Source organism: Haemaphysalis longicornis, unplaced genomic scaffold (genome assembly GCF_048455015.1).
Source record: "Haemaphysalis longicornis isolate Haplotype H1 unplaced genomic scaffold, Haemaphysalis longicornis Haplotype H1 scaffold_2, whole genome shotgun sequence".
NCBI lineage: Eukaryota > Metazoa > Arthropoda > Arachnida > Ixodida > Ixodidae > Haemaphysalis > Haemaphysalis longicornis.
The window spans coordinates 49,726,770-49,751,623 of NW_027526295.1; the positions used below are offsets into that span (position 1 = coordinate 49,726,770).

Consider the following 24,854-nt stretch of genomic DNA (forward strand, 5'->3'; position numbering starts at 1 on the left):
GAGTTTGTGGTAGCTCATGGTGAATGTATCGCTTTCTCTTGCATCAACCCGTTGACTCTTCGGAGACCGCGAACTCCACTAGGCCTGTAACATTTTCATGGGAATCCGAAGACAATACGACTCAGAAAGAAATATCGGGGAGATTGAAACTTGAAGACGAGGTTTGGGGGGGGAGGGGGGAGGGGGGACGGCTGGTAAAAAGAAATAAAATAAAATGAAAATCAGCGTGGAAACAAAAAACAAAGATTGGTTTGCTCGAACACGGGAAAGGTGGTATTTGCGCGCACAACCCGTAACCGATTTAGTATTTAGGACATATAGAGGTTGCAGCTGTTTTTTTTAAAACGACGCGTTCTCCCGCCACGACAATATCCTAGACTTGTCCGTAAAAAAAAACGCTGGCCACAATTGTGTTTGCAAATTCATTTTACAGGGACAGCGCAGCCTGCATAAATTTCTTCATAACATATTTTGCATTTTTGGGGGCTAACGAATGCTTGTAAAGCTGCTTTCTCCCTTAGTGGGAGTGTGCCTTTTATTTAGAGGAAATTGCACAAAAATTGCGTTGTGCCATCGTAAACACCGGCTAATTGTCTTAGCTGATTTGTATGCCGCAAAAAAGAGCGAATATAAATTAACATCTCGTCGTAAATTAAAAAAGAAACATGTGCAAAAGGATTCCATAAGTTGGCTGCATAAGGTGTTTCATAAACGAGGTATTAAACAAAAAGCTACAATTCTTCGATTTCTAAAAATACCTGGAAAAAATCAAGAACGGCGTCAATCTCAAAATGCAATCCCTGTGCTGGATGGTTGTCCATAACCCACGTTATGCTGAAATAAAAATGTAACGGCTGTTTCTAAGCAGCATGCACCCGATAATTCGGTCGCCGTAAAGTTTGCGCACAGAAATGTCCGTGCACCGATATGCCCGTGCACAGATATTTCCGTGCCCCAAAATCTCTGCACCGAAACGTACGGCACCGAAATGTCCTAGGCTCGTCCAGACGTAGAGCAAAGTTTGCCGCTTGTCACTGGGGGAGAAGTGTAAAGAGGGTGAAAGAAAGGGCAGGCGAAAAGGAGGGGACAGAAGCGGGGTCGCGCACGTGCTTTTGTCCCTGTGTGGGCGCTACAGTCTTTCATGTAAGGCTAAGTATTTCAGGAACGGTAGAAGGACCTTCACTTCCTACTTCGAAGTCGATGGTAGGAATCGATGTCCTGTGCGAAATGTAACAAATAACCAATGAAGAGAATTTTACCTGCTGAAACTTTTTCGTGTAATCACTAAAACTACGTATATTTCCTCCTATAGTTGTCCCACCTTTAGCTTTCTGCTTTGACACTCTGCTGTTTTGTCGTTGTGCTTGTTTTTTGTTCACTTTGCTGTTTTTTGTTCGCTATTATGTCACGGCGACATGTTTCTTTCTGCTTCCAGCTGCACACGCGGAATACTTAAAATTAACATGAATCTGATGTAACTACGTTCAATGCACTCGAATTGCAACGCTTACCGTGTTTGCAGGGTTGTAACACGCCCCCGATTGTAATCCACAGGTGAGTTCACGCAGGAAAATTCTAAAAAATAAATTTTTAAACTGTGCATATTTAAAATATATAACACCATGTACCTGCTAGAAGTCATATAATTTGACGCACGCAAATGTAGCAGCAGAAATCCCTTGTGTCTAATCAACTTGTACATCTAGCTCCGGTTGTCATTAAATGTGTAGTTGCTTGAAGTCATTGCGTTTCAAGTGCTTTGACCTTGGTCTTAAACGTGACGGGCTGTTGATTTATGTTTTCACCTGGCACTCTTAAAATTCTTGACAACGTCTGTGCGGGGGGCCGGTGCAGCTTTGCATGAACATATGACTGTGCGTGTGTCTACGGCAATCGCGCACTCCTGTCTCCAGGACGCCCAGTGTGCATGATGCTGCTCGGTTGCCCTCGGTGGCTATATGTAAATTTATCTTGCGCTTAAATAGAAAATACGCATGAATATAAAATACAACTTCGTGTAATTTGAAAGAACTAGGATTCAGTATCTCACTCAGCTGCATTACAGCCCCAAAAGATGTTTTTAACAAATAAAAGCAAGTATTTAACACTTTCAAATTTTGCGCCACAGTGACGTGTTATGAGCAGGAATGACGTCATACGGGCCAACAATAAAACGTAATTTTCAGTGCGTTAACTACACGTTAGCATTCAAGTGATGCGGTCAAATGGAACTAGAGGCACCATTACAGACGTCCAGTCATGTGTCGTCGCGACAGGTCAGTTAGGCGGCCGCCAATCGCACAAACAAGGTTCCGTGACGTCATAGGAAAGTTGCGGGAAATTGGCTGGGGGTCGCTACTGCTTCACACGTTTGCTTTACTATCTCCGTTATTTGTTCTAAGATTGCGCTGACATTGGTATCAGTGTTATCGGGACTAAGCAGTCTTTCTAATAAACACAACTTGTATTTTGTCTTCATGGCTTCTTTAATGGGCGCTTCATAGTAGTACGTTTTCGGAGCTATAACGACTCAAACAAGATGCTCATTGCAGGAGCAGAAATATGTGCAACTGCTTGCTAACGTATCTCTATTGAAGAATGGCTGCACTGAAAATTGCTCACGTTATGTGGATGGATTGTTTTCGATTGGATGGGATTGAATTTATTTATTTTCTTATTTATTTATTTATTTATTTATTTATTTATTTATTTATTTATTTATTTATTTATTTATTTATTTATTTATTTATTTATTTATTTATTTACATTACCCTCAAGGCCATAAGGCATTGGAGAGTAGAGTGGTTTAGATACAATACAGTAATGACAAAAGCAGCAAATGGCATTAAAAAGGTTACAAAAATGAGTTCGAAACATACAATTATAGCTGACGCATAATAAGGCAACTACAGAAATGACAAATTGGCTTCTAAATGTGCAACGTTAGCTAATGCGCGATGAAGGGAAAGGACAAAAAAGGAAGCTATAATTGTACAATATTAGTGATAGCTTGTTTGAATAACTCACGATCAATAATGGCAGCTGCTGATGAAGGAAGGTGGTTCCACTCTACTGAAGTGCTGGGTATCAAGGACTGAAAAAATCATTGGTTCTTGACGATGGTATTCCAACTATACTAGCATGATCCAGGCGAGACGAGATAAAACGGGGAGGCAAAATAAGCTGATGACGAAGGCGTGGGTAATGAGAAATTTTATGGAACAAACAGAGACGGGAAACTTTGCGGCGGCAAGATAAAGTGGGCAGTTTAAGGCTACTTTTCATCATAGATAGGCCAGCAGTGCGATTAGAATTGGAGAGAATAAAACGAACAGAATTATTTTGTACCATTTCTACCGATTGCTTTAAAGTAGCGAGACTTGGATCTCACACTGGTGCGGCATACTCGAGTTTAGAACGAACTAGTGTTTTGTACATTAGTAATTTTAGTGATGAAGGGGCCTTTGAAACGTTGCGTCGGAGGTATGCTCACGTGCGGTTAACATTGGCAATCGCATACTCGGTGCGATTGGTCCACGTTAAATCGGCAGAAATGTGAACACCCAGGTATTTGTAAATGACACATGATCTAAACGGGAGTTATTAATAAAGTAGGCAGGTAACTGGTGAGCTGCTGTGGCGACACGTAAGTGCGTACATTTGTTAGCGTTACGTTCCATGAGCCAATTCTCCCACCTGAAAGAAATAGCGTTAAGATCAGATTGCAAGGCCGTTATGTCATTGTCACACGTTATTTGTCGGTACACAACACAGTCGTCGGCGAATAAATTAATGTTAGAAGAAACGCATGCTGGCAAATCGTTAATGTAGATAAGAAAAAGAATAGGACTCAGCACTGAGCCTTGCGGCACACCGGAGTGGACTCGTGTTAGCTCACGAGTTAAAGTTACTACTGAATACAAATTACGAACGGTTAGTAAGAAAAAACTCATGCCAAGATAACAGTTTGGAATCAAGGTTAAGCTGATGCAGTTCAAACAACAATATTTTGTGACACACCTTAACAAATGCTTTGGAAAAAATCAAGAAAAATGCAATAGGAGAAAGAGGACTGGTCAAGAAAATCTGCAGTTTATGGGTGAAAAATGCAAGCTGCGTTTCATAGGAATTTTTCTGAAGCCATGTTGTGATACAAAAAAATAGGAATTAGATTCAAGAAATTTAACTAGACTAGAGAACAATATATGTTCAGTTAGTTTACACGGAATACTAGTTAATGAAATAGTGCGATAATTAAGGGGTGATGCCTGTTACCAGATTTGTAGATTGGTACCACCTTTCCGATTTTAAACTGAGCTGGTAAGAAACCATGACCAAGATAATTTTGACAACTTTTTAATAGTATTGTGCAAGAATATGAACAAGTACTGATCAGAATTTTTGAACTGATCAGGTCGTAACCAGGAACAGTTAATGGTGTTAAAATAGTTTTTCGACACCATATGATTCGATGGTAATTTGTGGCATCTTGCTATGACTATAATTTCAAGGTAAGGTTAGTAGGACATTAGTAGTTTCGGAGAAGTTAGGTGCAAATACATTGTTCAAAACTTCAGCAGACTGGTTAAATGGGATAGAAGTGTTACTATTATCACAAAGTGTTAAAGAGTGGCCATCTTGAGGAGAGTTTATAACGCGCTAAAACTTTGTGTCAGTTGCTAGCATCGATGGCAATGTATTAATGAAACAATTTTTTTTGCATTTTAAGAGCATTAACGTAATCTTTAGAAGACGCCTTGTAGGCAGCCTACCGAACAGAACTAGGGGACAGCCTATGTAATTTGTATAAACGCTTCTTTCGATTAGACAAGCGCTTTAAGTGTTTAGAATACAATGGTGCGTTATTATTAGAGAGTATAGAGCGAGCGGGTATGTACTTATCCGTTAGTTTATTAATTTTGTCGCAAAACATGTCCCAAGTAGTCTGTACGGAGTTACAGTCAAAATCTGCGAGGAAAGTGTCAAGAAAACTGGACAGTTCTTCGCTAATTGTTCTAAAATTTCCTTTTTCGTAAAGCCGAATCGGTTTGTTCTTATTTTTTCATTTTGGACGTGGTAAGTTAATGTCAAACTATAACATACAGTGGTCCCTCAAGCCGGGTAAGTGCGTAATAATGTAAACGTAATCTGGCCGGGAGGTTATTACAAGATCAATAATGTTGGCGGTTGTTTGTGTTGCTCTAGTCGGCTGCTTGATAATCTGGGTTAAAGAAAAAACGTAGCACGTATTTAGGAAGTTTTTAGCTAGGGTTGAAAAGGGTTGCAATGGTGGCGATTCCTTTTCCCGAGGTATATTTGCAATGTTAAAGTCACCCCGTAGAAATAACCAGGTATTAGTATAACGTGTGCAAACGAGGTTGATAGCATCATGTAACTCTTTGATAAAACTGCGGGAGTTATGTGGAGGACGGTAGCAGACACCGATAATAAGTTTCTTGGATTTTAGTTCGACGATAGCCCGAGTTATTTGTAGATTGCTTTGCACATGAATACGTTTTGATGGGATGCCTTTATTAATGACAAGAAGGACACCGGCCCCAGATCGCAAAGTGCGGTCGCAGCGAAGAACAGAAAAGCGGTGCGCAGGAAAAAATTATTCATGATCTCAAATCTGCGGCCGTAGCTAGGTCTCAGATAATATTAAAATTTCAGGTTTATTTATATCTAGTGCCGATGCTAGCGAGCCTCGCTTGTTAAGAATACTACGAATGTTAGAGAACAGAACCGATACACGCGACTGACCTTGACCACTTCCCCTCGCGCGTCCCTAGTGACGTACGCGGGCTCAAGCCAGGCTGATCGTAAGTGGTCGTGGGTCGTCGTACGTCTTCGGATATTTCATTAGTAGCCCGGTTCTAGACGTAGTGGTTCTTGTTAATGACCAGTCTTTTGCAACGCAGGTGAAAAAGCGGTTCCCCGGGTTGTCTTTTTGCAAAGGCAGTTAGTTGGTTACGAATTCCCCGCGTTCCAGTACAGAAATCTTCAGACACCATATTGTTCTTTCCTTTCAGCTTCTTGCGCGCAGAAAATATTTGATCCTTCACTTTGAAGCTTGAAAATTACACAATTATTGGACTGGCTTTACTCGGTCAAAAAGACGCTAAGCGATGAGCATGTTCGAACGCGTCTTCAGAAAAAGTGCGAAGAACGTTAGTAAGGACACCCTTCACGAGCGATTCTGATTGCTCCCAAGTCTCACGGGAAGAGCCAGAAAAACCATAAAAGATTACGGCGGGATCTATCGTCTAGCTCATCCATACGAGATGGCAAAGAATCATGCTGAGTGGCTAGCGTCACCATCTCATGTTCAATATGCTGAAACGCTGCTGTTTTTTCTTGTAGTGCCAAGAGACACGTTTGAATGTTCTGCATTCTGGCTTCAATGCTCTTTTAACCTGGTTGGAGCGTTTTAAGGCCATCCTCCAAAACAGCCTGACTCTTTTCCGCTTGTATGGAACGCGAATGTAGATGCTTAAGAAGGTGAAACATAACGTTGATATACTCGGTGGGGTCATCAGGCAAAGTTTCGAGGGCAAGAAGGGCAGTGGAGAGTGTCGTGTGACCGGGATTAGTTTCCACATCCCCCGAACATAACAGCAAAAACGTCATTGAAAAACAGTCGGCGACTATTTCACACACTACCCCGGGGCACGGGAGCTGCAGCAAACAACGGTTGTCGCTTTTCTTCGCGTATAACGAGCAAGTACTACGCACCTGCAAAACGTAAAGTTGACACGCGTGAGCCATGCTGCGTAGAATGCTCCCGTGTTCACTGAGGTGGTTGGCTGGCAGGTCACGGTTTATAAAGGCCGGGCTGGACGGTGTTGACGTACAGGAAGTTGATGCGCCGAAGTCCGTGCGCATGACGAAAGCCTCGTTCAAGAGAACGCTATAATCCCAGGAGTGGTGGCTTATTATCTTCATCAGCACTGCAAACGCTGTAGGAGCGCCTACCGAAGCAGACACACCCGGCAAACTAACCAGCACTGCAGGCGCGAAAAAAGCCTGCAAAACGTAAAGTTTAGACGCGTGAGCCATGCTGCGCAGACTGCTCCCGTGCCCAGCAAGTTGGATTTCCGGAGCAGCTCGTGTCCATGGCGTGTTGCTATCTACTTTGAAGCGAATTTTGGTTTTAAATCCTCTTGCAACGCACACACAAATTTGACGGCTACTTTTAACAAAACACGGGCGCGTTAGAGTTGCGCAAATATATCAATTCTTATGGCTAACGTTCTACAAGAGAGGCTGACCTTATGTATATAAGAAATTACGAAACGCCATGAAAGAATTGCAGTTTCCAACAATATAGGTAATTTTCAAAGACATCGGACTTGTTGTCCGAGCCTTTTGCCACATTTTATCGTCAATGCTGAAAAATGAAGGTTTTAAGAACCTTTTTTGGCACATTTTTCGAATCTAGTGTCGAGGATGAGTGTTTCGCTCAATGAATGTCGGGTGATATTGGGATGAAAATGTCCTGTACCAACAAAATGTACCTAATCACACCCGGAAACCTGCGTTGGCTAAGAACAAATAAAGTAGTTATGGGAATTTCTCTTCTCCTCGCGATACCGATAAACCATCACTCCGTGGGCGCATTTGCCCTCTGCCTACGCAACTGTTCGAATTCTTCAGCAGTGCCGCACGGGAAGTGTAGAAGGGGACGGCTACCCACGTTCTAGCCCTACCGTTTTGAGAGTTCTCACAAATGACTAACAACAAAAGCAAAACCATTGCAATTTAATACCCAAGGTCAGTTTGCACCCATAATCCTACCTTTTTTAGCCCACCTGCCCTCACAGGCCTCTCTGCAGTGAATTACAAACGCAGCGCAAGCCCAGTCATTCTGCTCTAGTTAAAATTTTATTTTCTCTTAAAAGCTTAGCCCTATTATCTCTGGCCACAGGCATCATTATTAATTATTAATATTTACTATAAATAATCAATACTACATTTAGACACTTTAAATTACCAAGCGTGCGCGCTTTTCCTTCCCATTTGAAATATTTGGAATGGATGAACTTCCAGTCGTTTGGCAGTGCTCCATAATCTTGTCGGAACAAGGCAGCGACTAACTGTTCTTTATAACTTGCTTTCTGCCCCGCACGTACCCAGCGGCGAATCACAACTGGCTGTCGTTGTTTTTCTTCGTGACACATAGCGACTTGGATAATTGCCCAAGAATTAGGAGCCTTGAAGGAATAATTTTCCTGTTCCACAAAGTTCCGAAAACTCTCGAATGGAAACGTCACACCTTAACACCCACGATACGTGGATAGAACGGGGGTGCACCAGTCGCGAAAGATCCTGATTCTACGGAGGCTGTGGCATGTGTCAATCTGTTTGCTGACGTAATTTTCTCAGTTAGCCGAGGATAAGAAAGGGAAGTGAGGCAACGACGGTGTAGCCGAAAAGGAGTCAGTCGAAGTAATTTGCGCCAAAAGAAACACAGATGAAAGGAAAGAAAGAGACGCAAATACGTTGAAGCAGTAAAGAAGTTTACAAGTGAGTCCGCCGTGCGGCCGCGTTTGACTAATTTAAGCATACTTAAAGGGACCCAGGAAAGCCTTCTGTAAAAGTTACAAAAGGCCTGTATTGTCGCGTAGCACCAATATGGCGATGCAATGCCGTTGGAAATATTGATCTACATTCAGTACTAGCTGCGCCAGAAGCAATCACATGCACCTCTCCCCACTTACCGATCGGCTCCTCCTCCCTCTCTGCTTCCTTCATAGCAGCTGGAAATACTGGGAAAAGCCACGTGACATCGCGACGCTCGACTTCCGTTCTGCGCTAGCTACATTCCTGCGCCTAGGCACGTGTCAATCGCCGCGGACCCGCCTTTACCGCCTTTGCCTCGGCATCGCGTAGGAAAGAGGAAGAGCAGCCGGAAGCCAATGGCAGTGACGCCGCCGGCGGCCGACCTCGCCGGCGATGGGGCGAATCAGGGGGCGCCTTCGCCGCTGCGTAAGCCGCGGTCGGTGTTGCGTCAGCCGCGGTCGGCTCGCTGCGACGTCGCGCTCATCGGCTGGGAAAGGCGATCTTCAAAAATTGTTTACAAATTATCCGTACAACTTATGAGGCTCACAGTTGGCTCAAAAATCCACCGTTATATGTTCTACCACCTGAATGCATTTGATTGCCACCTTCACAAAGCTTTCCGGGGTCCCTTTAAGTGATTCAAAAAATTTTAATCACTTTTCCTCCAACGAGTGATGCCGAAGCACGTTATCAAGGGATGAAGACGAGCCAGTAGACACGCGCTTCCACTTGCGCCATCGTCGTCTTCTGTTTTGGAACGCCCTCATCTTTAGCTTGGTTCACAACGCCGGCAACAGCCGCCAGCTAGCGGATCACCTCCCTCACACCCGAAACATTCACGCGACGAACGTGTAAAGTAGCTCCTTGTTGACGACAGGCCTGCCGTGCCTGTGATTACCCCTGTGGCCAACCCATGGGGCGCGCAAGGAAGAGCAAGGGCAAGGGGCGTGCGGGTCGTCAGGACCCGCAGCTGACCACGGCCAACAAGAACGCGACGCCTCGCACGAAGCACCGCACCAAGTCACCCCGTCGAGCCTCTTCCAAGATGTCCACTTCCAGCGCCGCTCACGTCGTCCCCAGTGCCGTCACTGGCGACGCCCTGGCCGACCCCCCTGGCACCCTCGCTACAGTGGCGAGCGCTAGCCACAGTGACTCACCGCGCAGCGCAACCGCTGAAAGGCCAGCTCCTCGGGTGAGCGCAAGTCTGCGTGAAGCCTATTTTCACCTTTCTTTGTTATGGGAACGGGGTCACGTGCTGGTCCCTTTGGTATGTCGCTACGTAACTGACTTGGTCCTGTTTCGCTTGGGAAACATTCTTGAAGGAGAGGTTATTACCGTTGTAACTTTCTCTAGGCAGAGTGCGCACTTTGATGAGTTGATACAGTATTACAGTGCGAAGAAAATTCGTTGATAGCGTCCGTACCGACGGAAAATATCCTTTTCGCCGCTGGTTTCCATCATCTTTTTTCTACTTTACCCCTCCGGGACGGAGCATTATGAACGGGGGGGGGGGGGGCAGTGTCTGACCTCACAATGGCTGATCGCGGAAAATAACTTGCCAATCACGTGCGTTGCGCCTACAACGTGCTACTCGTTTGTAACTTCTCATGGGAGATATGCTACGGGCAAACCTATTTCTAGCTTTGAAGTCGCACAGTCCACCTAAATGCAATCGACACTTATAGATTTACGTCGTACTGTAGATACGTCGATTAGAAAGACGGCAACCAAGCATTTTTGTCTAATACTAACTTGCATTCTTTGTATAGATTACTACGATGCTTGTATGTTTAGTCAATGGGTGCAGCCCATAATACTGCCTTAGCAGTAAAAGTTTGTAGGAATATCTGCGGTTATCAGTCTTCTCATTCTCAGTCTTCTCAGTCAGCTCATTGTCAGCCGCAATGAGCTGCGGTTGTCAGTCTTCAAACACACCAAAAAGAATTTAACTTCGCCGTTAACTAAGCGACATAACGTTATAGAATTCTCATGAACTTCTCAGTAATCAGTAATAATACGGCGGTGTTACAAACGATGCAATTGAGGTGGAGGGAAACAAATATTTCAGATCAGAAGGGTATGTCGTAATGAAGAAATTCAAGGGTGTGCCGTATTTGATGTCGCTTTGTACGTCATTTGTACAAAATCGAGCTAAGTTTCACTTGAAGCCGGGCATTTCCTTGCAGTTGACGTAAGCCGTTCGGCGTGTCTGTATTGTGCGTCACGCGTTAATAACCAACAGAAAACTGTTTTGGGTTCATACAGACGCCGGACGCCATGCCGGTGCAGAGTACTGGGCCAACCCATCCTACCATCAGCACCGCTGCGCAAGCCACCTCCACGCCGGGTAAAGATGCCTCGCGTTCGGCCACCACCACTTCGGAGCCGTACCACCGCCCATCGCTTGGTACCGGCAAGCCCGATTTGCGGCAAGAGAGCGGATTTCAGGCGCCGCCTTCGACGTCCACCCACCAGGCTGCGGACACACAAGCAGCTGAAGTAGCGGAGCCAAACGAGGGTTGCTCCGTGCCCCACAAGGTGGCTGCGAAGCCTCCCCAGGGCTTGTCTTTGCTGCCTGGTTTTCTGGACCAGTTGCGGGGCGGGTATGAAAGAGACGCCTCCAGTTCGACGCGTCAGCCCAGTGAATTCAGCAGCAAAAGCACGGATCAACCACCCTCGCCGGGAATCCCCAAGCCGACTGGTGAGGAGAGCTACGCCTGCGTTTCCAATCATAATGCCCACCCGCCGCGGTGGCTCAGTGGCTAAGGCGTTGCGCTGCTGAGCACGAGGTCGCGGGTTCGATTCCCGGCCGCGGCGGCCGCTTTTCTGATGGAGGCGAAAAGCAAAAACGCCCGTGTGTACGAGATTTCGGCGCGCGATAAAGATCCCCAGGTGGTCAAAATTAATCCGGAGCCCTCCACTACGGCGCGCCTCATCGCCTGCGTTGCGTCGTCGCGTTAAACCCTAAAATCAATCAATCAACCAATCATAATGCCGCTGTGAAGCGCGCGAGATTTGCGGCACATTTCCACAAACCACCGCGAGGGTAAAGGTGGCGAGATTTTGGGGAGAGGCTCTCGTCCTGCACTGGACACAGGGTGATGATTATAATGATGATTATTAGGATGATGATGGTGGTGATGGTGGTGGTGGGGACACAAGGCACTGTGCATCCTACATTGTGGTTCTTGCGCCACGTCAAAATTAGGCTGTGTAACGCGAAGTGGCCGTGCAGGCGGGAGTAAAGCAAGGCCTTCGAATGGTACCGCTTTAAGAGGGGCCTTCCTCACAGTAGTTGTTTCAGAAATATTCCCTGGGCCATACTTACCACAAAAATTAAATACGGCCCATGATTATGTATTGCGGTTATTTATCGTCCAAGTATTGGTCTGCGCCTGTACCAATTAGCAAAAATGTTTGCGTATATACGTATTTCGTCCTGAAGTCATTTCATCTAAGCTGCATCCCGCTTGACATCGACCGTAGTGGTGTAGTGCCTTGATGCAAAACTAGTGTACACTGCAGATATGCTAGGATGCTTAAGCGTTCCTTATCAAATGTGTTTAATCTGCTGGCTTATGAGGCTTATTTCAGGATCATCAAATTCTGCATTCAAAACGATTCCTTTCAAAGATGACTTGGCCGTAAATGTGTACAATGTACCAAAGGTCCCATAAACAGCGTAAGTGGGGCTACACGTAACTGAGATGTGTAGGCAGCAGAGAATAAATGTGTACAAATCTTAAAAAACAAACTATTACGAAATTCCCATATCATCAGCGTTATAAAAAAAAATTGTATAACCGCCTAAAGTACAGAAGCTAACGCGACACATGATGTGCTTTTTGAATTCGCTACTTGAAACGTTTGCTATATAAGTTTTTTTATTAAACAGCTCATTCCGCTACTATACACCTCTTTAATGAGAGTGCGTTCACGGTGATCGCCGCGTTGTGCATTCTAACCAACATCTTTGAAGACAGAAGAAACATTTCTCGAGGCGTTAAAGTCTGCTTGCGTGTTTGAAAGAAAAAGACCGGTAATACATATTAACGACTAAAGAGCTACAGCGTATTTGCGCGTCTTTCATCGCCTTCGTATCTGCCCCATTTGGCGTGAAATAATAAAACAGGCAGACTCGTGGCCACAGCCATCGTCTTCTCGGAATGCGAGGGCTGTCAGGGTATGACACACCATTTATACGCACGCGCCGTCACCCTCACTTTTACGCGGGGTGCAGTGGCCAACTTTTAAAGATGATAGTCTTTCTTGGGTACTTAAACCCAGAAATTTTGGTCTGTCTGTCTGTCTGTCTGTCTGTCTGTCTGTCTGTCTGTTTGTCTGTCTGTCTGTGACTCGATTCAGCCACCCGGCCAAAGTGAAGCGAAGTGTAACGTCTAAGTCCGGTTTATATGTTCCTACCTGTCCACATTGTTGAACAAGAACAAGACATTACGCCAATATAAGGCAAAAAATAATACACCAGAGATATTTACAGTGTTCTTTTGTAACAGAATTCATAGATGCTTGATTTTTGCGAAATGAAATACTACGTTTACTCCAGAAAAAAATTCATACTGTCTCCGGCTGTCGTTCGCGCCACTATTGCTTCTGGCGGCATTTTAAGAATTCAAGCGGCAACAGTTACGAAAGGTCCCACTGGATAGGTTCCACGTTTTTTTGGAACACACGTGGAGTAGGGCTACACGGTTCTATAAACGTTAAAGTAGGGCGCATCGATTCCCGCGCGTCTCCGCCGTACGGCAGGACTGGAATCGAGGCACCACCCGGCCTGGAGCAGTTGAACGCGGCAAATTTAAATTGGCTTGAGCAAACCTTTAGCGTGTTTACCTTGGGAGGAGTGCGACGCAAGAGCGAAAACACGAGAAGTGAGTGGGAAAGCGAAGGGAGGCATTTACTTGGCAAATGGCGACAAAGACTATCGCCTTGTGTCCACATTTGCGGACAAAGGAGCAGATACGCAGCCACCGTTTTCTTCCAACGTTGGCAATGGGCGGCTGTATTGCAACGGCAAAGCGATGGGCGCCTATTGCGTACATATGGGTTTAAATCCCAAATTAAATGTTTGTCACTCGCTGTTCGCAGGAGCTGCGAATTTTTCTTTCCGAACAACAGCAATAACGAATGTTTTACGTATCGTGAGGCACCTAAGACCTTCCCCGTAAAAGCGGACATGGCTTGCGTATGAAAGAACGCCTGTAAATCAGCAAAACTTCCGCGTGCAATCAATTCCCATTGACTCCCACTCGTTCCACCACAAAGCAAAAAAATCCCCTCACCTCCCCGAAGGGGATCGTGCGGAAATTCGAATGCATTGGGTGCACCGATGAGTGCGGTGCGAGTAATTATTATTAATGGCGTACTTAATGAAGAGAGACGAGAGTGTGAGTCCTCCAACCGATGATGACGTTGAAGCAAATGCAGTGACGTCACCGCCAGCGGGAGGTGTAATGCTCAGGTTGCATTGCCTTACACTTCGTGCTTGCGGTATCGTTGCCGCGAGGGATTCGACTTCACCGACTTCCAACGCTATCAAGGCGCCATGCGCGCGCTCCACTGCATTATATAGATTCCGAGCGCAGCGAGCGGAGAGAGGGTACGCGGAGAGGAGAGAGAGCCCGCCGAGCTCCGCGATGCAAGCGCCCTCACACGCCCGAGCGCGCTCCTCCTCTCCACTCACTCTCCGCTACTCCGCCCGAGCTCCGCGATGCGAGCGCCGCGGGTCCGCCGTACCGAGACGACGACGACGACGACGAAGGCAGAACTACGAGGCGCGCGCTCACGTGCGCTCGCTCTGGAGGAATGCAGACGCTCGCCGACGGAGCACGACAACCCCCGACTAAGAAATGCATTCGCATTTAAAAAGTCTACACGAATTCGGAGAATGATCTACTAATGCGTAGCATTCTTATACCACTTGTCTTGAGTGGGAGATTTTCCAGCCAAATGTTTTAGTTTTTTTAAATACTGTCCGAACAATCATCTCCATTTAAGCTACTATAACGATTAGAAGTGGAACTTTCGCGAAACCGGCATTATTGTGGAAATGCAGGGCATTACAGGGTTCGCCATTTTCCGTTATTTTTTGTTTTTCTTATTTTGTATCTTCAAAATGTCTTTCTACCAATTATCTCATTTATGCTACTATAACGATTATAGAAAAAACTTCCGCAAAATCTCTATTGTTGTTGAAATTTAGGTCGTCGTACGATTTGCCATATTCCATGTTTTTAGACGTATTTTCTTAATAATTCTTCAAAGTTTTGTTCGATCGATTATCTCCATTTACGCTATATAAAGACTACAGGTGTAACTTTCCCGAAAACTGCATTATTGTGTAAATGAAGGGCGTTACATGCCATTTTGTGTAATTTTTTTATATTTTTTCCTACTTTTTTAGTTTTCTGAAATTTTGTTAGATCAATTATCTCTATTTACGCCATTATAACGATTACAGGCGAAACTTTTCCGAAATCTGCATTATTGTAAAACTGCCATGTGTTATACGTTTTGGATTTTCCGTTATTTTTAAATTTGTCTTAATTTTAGTTTTTGAAAATTTCGTTTGACGACTCATTTCAATTTACGCTAATATAACGATTACAGGTAGGACTTTCGCGAAATCTGCAATATTGTGGAAATTCAGGGCGTTACATGTTTTGTCATCTTCCGTAATTTTTTCTTTTTGTTCTATTTTTGAAGTTTTCACCCAACCAATTATCTCCACTTACGTTGTTTTGACGATTACGCGAGATTTTTTGCGAAATGTGAATTGTTGTGAAAATGCAGTGCGTTAAACGGTTCGCCAGTTTTCGTAATTATTTGATATTTCTCCTATTTTTTAATTTTTCAAAAATTTTTTTGACCAATTATCTTCATTTACGCTGTTAAAATAATTACAGGTGGAAATTGCGCTAAATCTGCATTATTGTGCAAATGCCATCTGTTGCCGTGTTGCATTTGTGTAAATTTTTAAATTTTTTTTATTTTTTAGTTCTTCAAAGTTCTTTCCACTAACATTCTCCATTGACGGTGTTGTAACGATTACATTTAGAACTTCTCGAAACTTGTATGATTGCGGAAATGCTCGGCACTACACTGTTCGCCATTTTCGCAGTTATTTTGTATTTTTTTTATTGTTTTAAAATTTTTTTCGACCAATTATCTTCATTTACGCTATTATACCGATTACAGGTGGAACTTTTGCGAAATCGGCATTTTTGTGGAAATGCACGGTGTTAACGTTTCGCCATTTTCCATAACTTTTCTATTTTTTTTTATTTTTAATTTTTAGAAATTTCTTGCGACCAGTTACCTCCATTTACGCCATGATAGAGTTACGTAGTCTTGGTTGTTACGTAGTCTTGGTTGTGAGGGTACACGGAAAAAAATGCTACGCTTTAATAAAACACAGACACAGTCAGCGCACATTTAAGTTGTATTGCTTTCGTCGCGTTTAAGAAAGAGTGGATAAAATACAACACAAATAAAACAGCATGCATCAGTAATTTCGCCTACAATTTCAGAGTGCTTTCAGACTGAGTGGAGGTAGTTGTGCGGTAGCCGGAGTAATTCTTCAACGTGTATCTTCAACGAGTCCAATCTCGAAAATGGTCTATAAGAAAGAACACTCGTTCACGCAACCACCCAAACTTCCGTTTCTTTGGGCTGCGTTCTGTTAAGTCGACGGTCGGTGCTTTAGTTAGATGGGTTACGCAAAGAAGGCTGACAAACACTTCAACTCCTTCCTTTTCGTAAAAGAACTTGGAAAGCTGCAGTTATCGACAGCAACAACCGGCACATCGTTGTCTGCTTGCCGGAGTGCATACCTCTATTATCTGCTTCCCTTTAGTTGCGATTTGCCCAAAAGTGGTTATTGAATGCGTTTATTCCTGTAACTGTAAGGAAGCGAACCAAAAAAGCAACGATTTGTATTTTGTAGCGCCATTCAATGCCGCAGGCATTGGCGAGGAGAATTTATTTATTTATTTATTTATTTATTTATTTACATATTCATTTATTTATTTTGTAATGGAGAGGATGGAATCACGAAAGACAGGTCTGTGCCTAAGTGAGTAGTACTTGTTTTTTTATTTGGTAGTTTTCTGAAACGGTTCCTGTAACTCTTGAGTGGCCAATATGCAGCCGTGGTCATCAGATGCTCAACCTGCTCTGATGCTGAACTGAATTTCCGCGGTCTGGTAGGACAGCACGACAAAACACAGCGGTTGAGGTGACAGTGGGGGCAATGGGGCTAGTCTGGGAGTCTCTGGGCAAGAAAAACAAACATTTGGAACATTCTACGCTTTCTGGCACGCGTGGCGCAGTTATATTTTATCGGGTGTTTCATACCCAGATATTCTATGGAGTACGTTCCCTTATTCAACTGGCTCTACCATCATTTCGAACGCTTAAAGTTTTCAATTTAACAGGTGTTGCAGGGCCCTTCAAGTACTACTTTTGCTCCCGCGATCTCTTCTGTTGTAGTCAACCTGTACAGAAGTGTTCGCTTTCGCAGGCCCCGCCGGTCCCGAGGCTCCGTCCAGCGACACTGTTCAGCGCCTGCTCTCCGCCCTCGGATGGGCGGCGTTGGCTGCGGCCCACGTGTACACCGGCTGGCTCGCGTGGCGTTTCTGGGCGGTGCACGAGCCCCTGTCGCTGGCCGGTGACCGCTGTCCGGACACCGGCCTGCTCGTCGCCCTGCTGGTCGCCACGCACTCGTACACGGCTCTCCTCGTGCTGCGGAAAACGGGCCTCTGGGAACCCCTCGTGGACACACTCGCCGCGGCCGCCAAGCTCACCGGAGTCGCCATAAAAGGATGCTCGAGCATCAAGCCGTGAGATGCTGTCCTCTAACAAGCCTTCGAGCTGTCTTGTCATATTGTTGTCTCGTGGGCTGAGGATGCAACCTGGGCTTACGATGCGGCCCTAAGTGAAAATTCACTGATTTACAAAACCGTTGGGTATTACAAAACGTGGGCCAAAATCACATTCACGTGGGTGTTTTCACAATCACCAAAAAAACGTCATTTCCGCGAATAGAACGGTCGACCTGGGTTCTCTAGCACAATAGCTTAGCCACTGAACCATCGCGACAGTCTTGTTTTGAACCTACTCACAATAACTACTTTTTGCAGCTACTTCCAACAGAATGTGCCGACTACTTTTCCTATATTGTTGGGGTCGCTCTTACGAGTCTGCCGGTGTATACGTTGAATACCTTAAATTTCGATCTAGGCCGGTCAAGCATTCTGCAATATATGCGCTTTTCTTTGCAAGCGAACAAGCCACGAGAGGAGAAAGGTACTTAATGCTGATTGCACTCCAGAATATTTTGCCAAGGCTCTTAGTCGGTGCTCGGCAAGTCAGCAAGCAGCAGCGAGTACCGCAGCGAGTTAGTAGAAGGGAGAACAGAAAACTGAACAGAACAGTGCAAGAAACAGGACAGGGAAAAGAAACCATGCACAAATGCTATGACTGACTGCTTTTTTCTTTAGAACCTGTCAAAAATGTAGTCAAATAGTCTAAGAAACTAGCTATCTTTTCTGAGATATGGAAGAAACAGAAGAGAAAAAACTAATAAAGGCAGATGGGTTCTACATATTTACGAAGAAACCTCCCTTGCTATGCAGGGCATTCGTTTTTGAAATGTTCCAGTGACGGAGTGCTAAGAAACTGGCATCCAGTATTGTGAGTGACGAACGCTTCAAAAGTTGTCCTTGTGCACCGGTGTTCGTAACCTTTTCTAATACTGCACTCTTGAAACTGCGGCCCACACCTGCAAGCCTTGGCATGCAGAGCGAGCATACTGCCCGTTCCAGCCTTCAGTGAGTTGGCGGGCTGCCTCATTCAGTCGCTGACATGTCTGGCCGATATGGGACCAACCACGGCACACCAAAGACTTGACGAAATTCCGCCAGTTTGTGGGAAAATTGACATTGAAAAAGTCCGATAACAAAACTTCTAAAACTGTAAACAGCAAACAAACAAAAGACGCCTCGCTTTCACTATAGAAGGAAGGGAATGATGTACATCTTATAGTGGTAACAGTATTCTAGATTTGAGTAAGTTGGGTACATTTGGGTATATTTATGGCAAAAGAGTGCAGGTACCAGAATCTCAACGAGACCAGCCTCCATTCTCTCCTGCTTGTTTGCACAGACTTGAGCTAGTACCATCATCACCGACTCTCAAGCGGTGTGTCGTACGCACATGACAAGAATTTCCAAAAAAAGCAATGCCGGTTCTAGGCCCGACTCCCACCAAAAAAGCCATCAATAATTACACCGCAGCAATCAAGCAGCCCGTGCATGCGCCCGAGGTCTTTGGAAACAGGTCACCACTGGAGGATGACGACCGGGAAGATCACCCTTTCACTACTTCAGGCGAAATAACGCAACACTACAGGCTATCCCCACGCACCTACCCACCAGGAGCTGACCCTCTGTGAATTGAAGTGGCCCCTGGTCGACTACGAAAGGAACAGGTTCCCACAGCCCATGAGACTGCACGCCACCCACCCCACACTCAATACCCCCCTGTTCAATTACTGCGGCCAACGTGCTACTCTATATCACAAGGTCTGGGAGCGCCAGACCAACCCAGACTTGAATCCAATTCCCAGTTCTACGTACGAGCAGTGTGATAGTGAGCTAACCAGCTCTCAAGTCAAGTCAAGTAAAAGTATTTTATTGTAAACAGACGGTTGAGTACATCCTTAGCATATACAGAAGAAGGTCCCAAAGTCACAGACTGCAACGGACCTCCTATAAAATGAATATCCCCGAGTTTACGAAGTGCAGAAAAGAATAGATTTAATAAAAAGGGTATTTTTAGCATGAATATCTTGACAATTACAATTTTATTACCAATATTGCACATGCTATGTTGCAGACAATGCCAGTGAACATAAATATAAATATAAGAAAAACACTCAAGTACAAATGTCTGCAAAAATGAACAATGAAACAACGAGTATCAATTACTACTAAATAAAAAACAGAGAAAGAAGAAGCACCTAAATAAAGAATACTAATAATAATTTCGTAATAAAAACTAGCAGAGAGCAGAGCGGATTTGAACTTTTTTCACCCATCGAAGCTCTGCAAGACGAGCTCCCTCCCAACATCACAACCGCCATGAACTCACGTGACTATACTACCCAACTCCAGGCCGTCCAGCAGGTGGCAGCCGCCCTCGCTCGCCAACGGCCCGAAAGTGCAACCTCTCCGGGGGGAGCGCGAGTAGGCCACGGCACGGGGTAGACTGCTACGACGTCGTGGCCGCGTCTTCATAACTGCAGGCTCTCAGTAAAGTTGTTCTCTCTCTCTCACCCTCAGTGCTGTCCGTATCCCTGCCAATGCAATAAATATTACAAAAGGTTGTGAATTCTTTTTGAGGAGAAGGGATTTCAACGCACTTTTGAGAGAATGCAGGGTTTTTAATCGCTAATTTCCTTCGGAATTTCTTTCCAAATGGTAAATGCAAAGAAATGGGCCGTTTGCTTACCGTAGTTACCTCGAAATTTAGCCAGAAAAAGATTATTGTCCGAAAATCTTGTGAGGTTGTCGTTGGACAGGGATGGGGCGGAAAAAATGACCACGGGAAATGAGTTATTAATAGGTCGATAGAGGAAGCTACAAAGACTATTTCATTTCATTTCATTTCATTTATTTACTCTCAATGCACAAGGCGTTACAGATAGGAGTGGTGGAGAAACAAAATAACAATCTGTACAAACAAATGGAGCATGTTTAAAAAGGGTATACGTTCATGGTACTCTTGAAGTTGGCAGGGTCAGTGATTGATGCGATGGAAGCGGGAAGGTGATTCCAGTCTGAGCTTGTTGTGGGCACGAAATAATTAAAATGAAGGTTTGTACGGCTGCTTGGAATTCCAACTATACCTGAGGAGATTCTGAACTGTCAAAATGCGTTAATGTTACAGTAGAGGCTTGGTCTGAGCAAGGTAGGGACTGGATGTTATGATTGTAAGCACTTGATTCTAGATTGTTTGGACCAACGTGATATGACTTTTGTATTTTTTGCCCCAAGAATTGATACAATAAGTAATATGAGAGTAAACAAAGGAATGTAAAGCCTGGTGAGTGTCTGACAACGGAAATATGGCCGGGCTTGATCATTACACATATGACATATACCGTTTTCTTTTTAATGTGAACAGCACCAAAAGCACACTTCAAGTAAGAGTAACTGAACACCAAAAACGTTTGAGCTGTTGGTTGTTGTTACAGAGTGCTGTTCAACGTAAAGTCACAGAAGTGAGGTTGTGTTTCGTTGATTGGAGTTGAATACAAGAAATTTTGTTTTCGATGGATTGATGTGTAGCAGGTTGCTATGACACCAATAACTACACTATTGGGGTCAGTGTTTAATTTTTTCAGTAGAGTCTTCATACGTTTGCCCTAATTGAAAATAGTCGTGTAGTCAGCATACAAAAGGCACTCTGAAGCAGAAAGGCAATTAGGTAAATCATTTATGTAAATTAAAATAACGAGTCCTCCTAGTGTTGAGCCTTGAAAAGCACCCCTGTTTGTATTAGTAGTGTTAGAGAAAACTACAGAAATGAAAGTAATTTGTCCTATCACACAAGTAGCTTTTCAGTAATTGCAAAGGTGGTTTAGTTATTCCGATGGCTTTTAAAAATGAATGAAGAAAACGATAGAATGCGGATTCATGCGGTACATGCGTTACAGAAAAAGAAACTGTGGAAGGCATTGGCTCTGACCCGATAGAGGCAGCTGTGGTTGACCGAACGGGCAAAAATTGCTGGTAGAATCAATGCAGTCCTGGACTAAGGAAACCGCCCACCTACCAGCTGTTCAGTAGAATAAAGTTGTTTTCTCCTTCTCTCCGCTGGTGCGCGCTCGTGCCGCAGGGTGCTGTGGACGGCGTGCTTCGCTGCGCTACTGGCCAGGGCGACGCTGAACAGTAGCGCCGCCATGGAGGGTCCCATCTGTGCAGCCGGACAGCTAGTTCTGTTCGCCGGCTGCTGCGCCTACTCTCGACACCCGAAGAGCATCCGCTGGACGATTCCGATGTCCGCCCTCCTCGCCCACTACTTGTTGGCGCTCCTGTTTGTCCACCTGGGTGCGGGACACGAGCTGCTTGCCTGTACCAAGCCCCTAATCGCCAGGCAAGCAAGCCTTTTGAACATTCGCTGACGGCGTTGCCCTTTTGAGAGCGGTGGGTTATTGTTGAGCCCTTCTTATAGCTTTTCAATAGCCCGATGCAGTGCATCACTTGATGGGTGTACAAGGGACCAAAATTCTACCTCGACGGAAGAACACCAGGAGTCTTTATGGCTAGCATAATAGACAGAATTGCAGTAGAAGTTGCAGTACTAAAACGATGAGAAAGACTCTATCTATGCCCCCTTGAATAGTGGACCTGGGAAAGGGCTGGCGAACTGTTGCCAACTCCAAGAATAGTGCGTTCGATAAATGTTAGAAAAAATGCTTTGAAAGGACACAGTGTAGGAGCTATAGAAAGTCAACGACAAACTCTGAATGATACGCTGACAATTACACATAAAGGGTAATAATGCTTACAAAAGAGTTTAAATCGTTCACCATTGTAGCGTGAAAATTGTCGCCTGACAAAACATCCCTGCGACGCCAGGTGTGTTCATTTGGAGTACTTACAGCTAGCCTCCGATGAAACTAGGAAATATTTGAAACCAGCGTTGTCTAGTTTACGCGAAATGCGCATAGCCAGACAAATTATCCCTAGGCCGACCGACGGACCGACCCACCAACCTCGACAGAACAAACGCCTAAAAATTCATCAGGTGACGTTGACTGATAATAAAATTGCGGATCAGATGCTCATTTCGGCCTCGTCGGCGTAATTTAGATAAAACTGAACTGACAAATCCCAGGCATAACTTGGAATCAACATAACGCGAAACGTTCATCGTGCCATGCCTAGTTTGAAATGAAAGAAACCAGTCGGGGTAATCCTTCATTTCATTCTGCTTGTCTTAGTTACCCAATTTTACAACGGTTAAGCATGGCGAGCGCGTCGATAAATGTAAGACGTGACAAGAAACGCTCAGCTTGTCCCTGCAACGAGGACATTGGTGTGGTGAGGCCATAAGAGGATATAACGTTCTCATCGCTCGAAGGAATGAGGACGTAATGCTTGCAGGAATCAGTCCTTGTTCAAGTGACACTATCCCGCAAGTCATTTTCGCACGGCCCCTTGGGCGTAGACCGATAAGCCCAGCGATATCTCGCGTAACTTCGCCTGGTCAATTCCCGCGAACCGCTTCCTGTGCCACGCGGGAGCTACAATGGGATACCGGGCACTGTTATCTGCTGTGAGATGAAAACCGGGCGCACACCAGCCCATGAATCAGCAACAGCAGCAGCCGCTCAGATTCAAGGAGAAGGGGAAAAGACAAGTTAGTTTTTAAAAACGAAAACCCTCGTTTGATTTTTTTGGGAGCCTTGGCAACGCAGTAACCATGATAAATTCCGACATGAATGGCCAAGCCAATCTGATACTTCCAGTTTGTGAGCTCCATCACGGTTTTCTAGAACTGTCAAGTTCACTGCCATTCTGCAGTAACTGCCGTTTGTCTCTTAGTTCTTGGCCTCGGTCAACCGGCCAACTGTTGAATTCTTATTACTTACCGAGCGGTGAGCTTTTTTTCCAACTTTATCTAAAAACCAGAAGTACACCACTGCGGGTTCCTCGATAAAGCAACCACTGGCATTTTGTCAAGGGGCCGCGTCACATGCGAGCCCACTATGAGGAGGATCTCTTTCGACAGAAACAGAAAACGTTTAATGAAGCAGGGATGTACGTGATCGGGTTCTGCATTACAAAATCCTGCTGGTCCGGCCGGCGGTCTCCGGCTTTCTTTCGAGCTTGAAACGTAAGAGGTTATAAATGGAAAAAGACGTGGGTTTTTTAGCTTTCTCAGACAATGTGCGAAGGAATGGGTGGGACTTCGCAGTGAGCGTAGAGTGGTAGTGGAAAGTGGGTTGGAGGGCATGAAGGCATGTTGGCTGTGTGTATGTGTGTATGTGTGTGCGTCTATGCGTGCGTGCGTGCGTGCGTGTCTGCGTCTGTGCGTGCGCGCGTGCGTGTGTGTGTGCGTGCGTGCGTGTGTGTGTATGTGCGTGCGTGCGCGTGTGTGTGTGTGCGTGCGTGTGCATGTGTGTGTGTGCGTGCGTGCGCGTGTGTGTGTGTGCGTGCGTGTGTGCGTGTGTGCGTGCGTGCGTGTGTGTGTGTGCGCGTGCGTGCGCGTGTGTGTGTGTGTGTGAGTGTGTGTGTGTGCGGGTGTGCGTGTGTGTGTGCGTGTGTGTGTGCTGTTGTTGTTGTTATTGTTGTTGAAGCATCGTGAATACTATGCCTTCTAACATAGACCCATCGGAGTCTGGATGCTATAGTTATCGCGTTAGTCGATAACGTTGTCGAATTTCCGCGTTCGAAAGGAATGGTTGCTAGGGAGGCATTAATTCTATTAACATGAAGGCTTTAAGTTGCCCAATCTGCGAAAAAGCGCCCTTGTTGTACGACCAAAAAAGGTCGCTGTTGTAAACAGTAAATAAATCAAAACACGGGTGTGATCCCATTGGGTTTTAACTAGCCTGTCCACATTACTATATCATTGCTCTACCGATTTAGCTATCCAGCACATCACAAGATGTAGAACCAAACATTTTGTCGTTTTTCTTCCTTTCTCCATATAACATGCTGACTTGTTAGGTTGGACCTGAATTGGAAGCTTTAACGGTACAGTGCACCCTAGTGACAACATTCACGAAACTGTGTTTTAGAAACCTAAAAGTGGAAGAATTGTACGTGCCCCGTGCCACCTGAACTTTATGGCACGTGAGTGGAACAGGTGCGGAGGAGCAGCCGAACACCCTCAATCTAGGGGGTATTGCGAACCGGCGTAGCGTGGTCGAAGTGGACCGGGGTTGGTGTCTGGCCAGGGCAGTCATGATGACGGAGTTGAAGAAGAAGAAAACTTTATGTACAAGTATTCACATCTCCATCTCAGAGAACAGGCAGTGCGCCACTGAGCGCGAGAGATTAAATAGGCGCGTTGGGTTCGTCCCCTTTAACCCTTCGTCTCGGCTGATGTCAGGACGCACCAAAATAATGGCGCTGAGAGTGACGTCCACACACGCACACACACAAACACTGACAGACTTGCTTCTGTCTTGCGCAGGAGAGCGTTAGGTTGCCCCCGCTGATTCAATCCTTCTGATGTAGGAGCCCCCTTTGTCCTCTCGA

At 45.2% G+C, this 24,854-nt stretch overlaps 1 protein-coding gene across 1 annotated transcript in view; it reads left to right on the top strand.

Annotated features, from left to right (window-relative positions):
* Positions 1-9,475: 9,475 nt before the first annotated feature.
* Positions 9,476-24,854, top strand: part of LOC144167952 (uncharacterized) — a 31,317-nt gene continuing 15,938 nt past the window's right edge. The window contains exons 1-4 of the mRNA XM_077697068.1: positions 9,476-9,754; positions 10,828-11,263; positions 17,102-17,420; positions 21,481-21,738. Of these exons, the coding sequence (XP_077553194.1) occupies positions 9,476-9,754; positions 10,828-11,263; positions 17,102-17,420; positions 21,481-21,738 (1,292 nt within the window). The remainder of the gene's footprint in view (positions 9,755-10,827; positions 11,264-17,101; positions 17,421-21,480; positions 21,739-24,854) is intronic.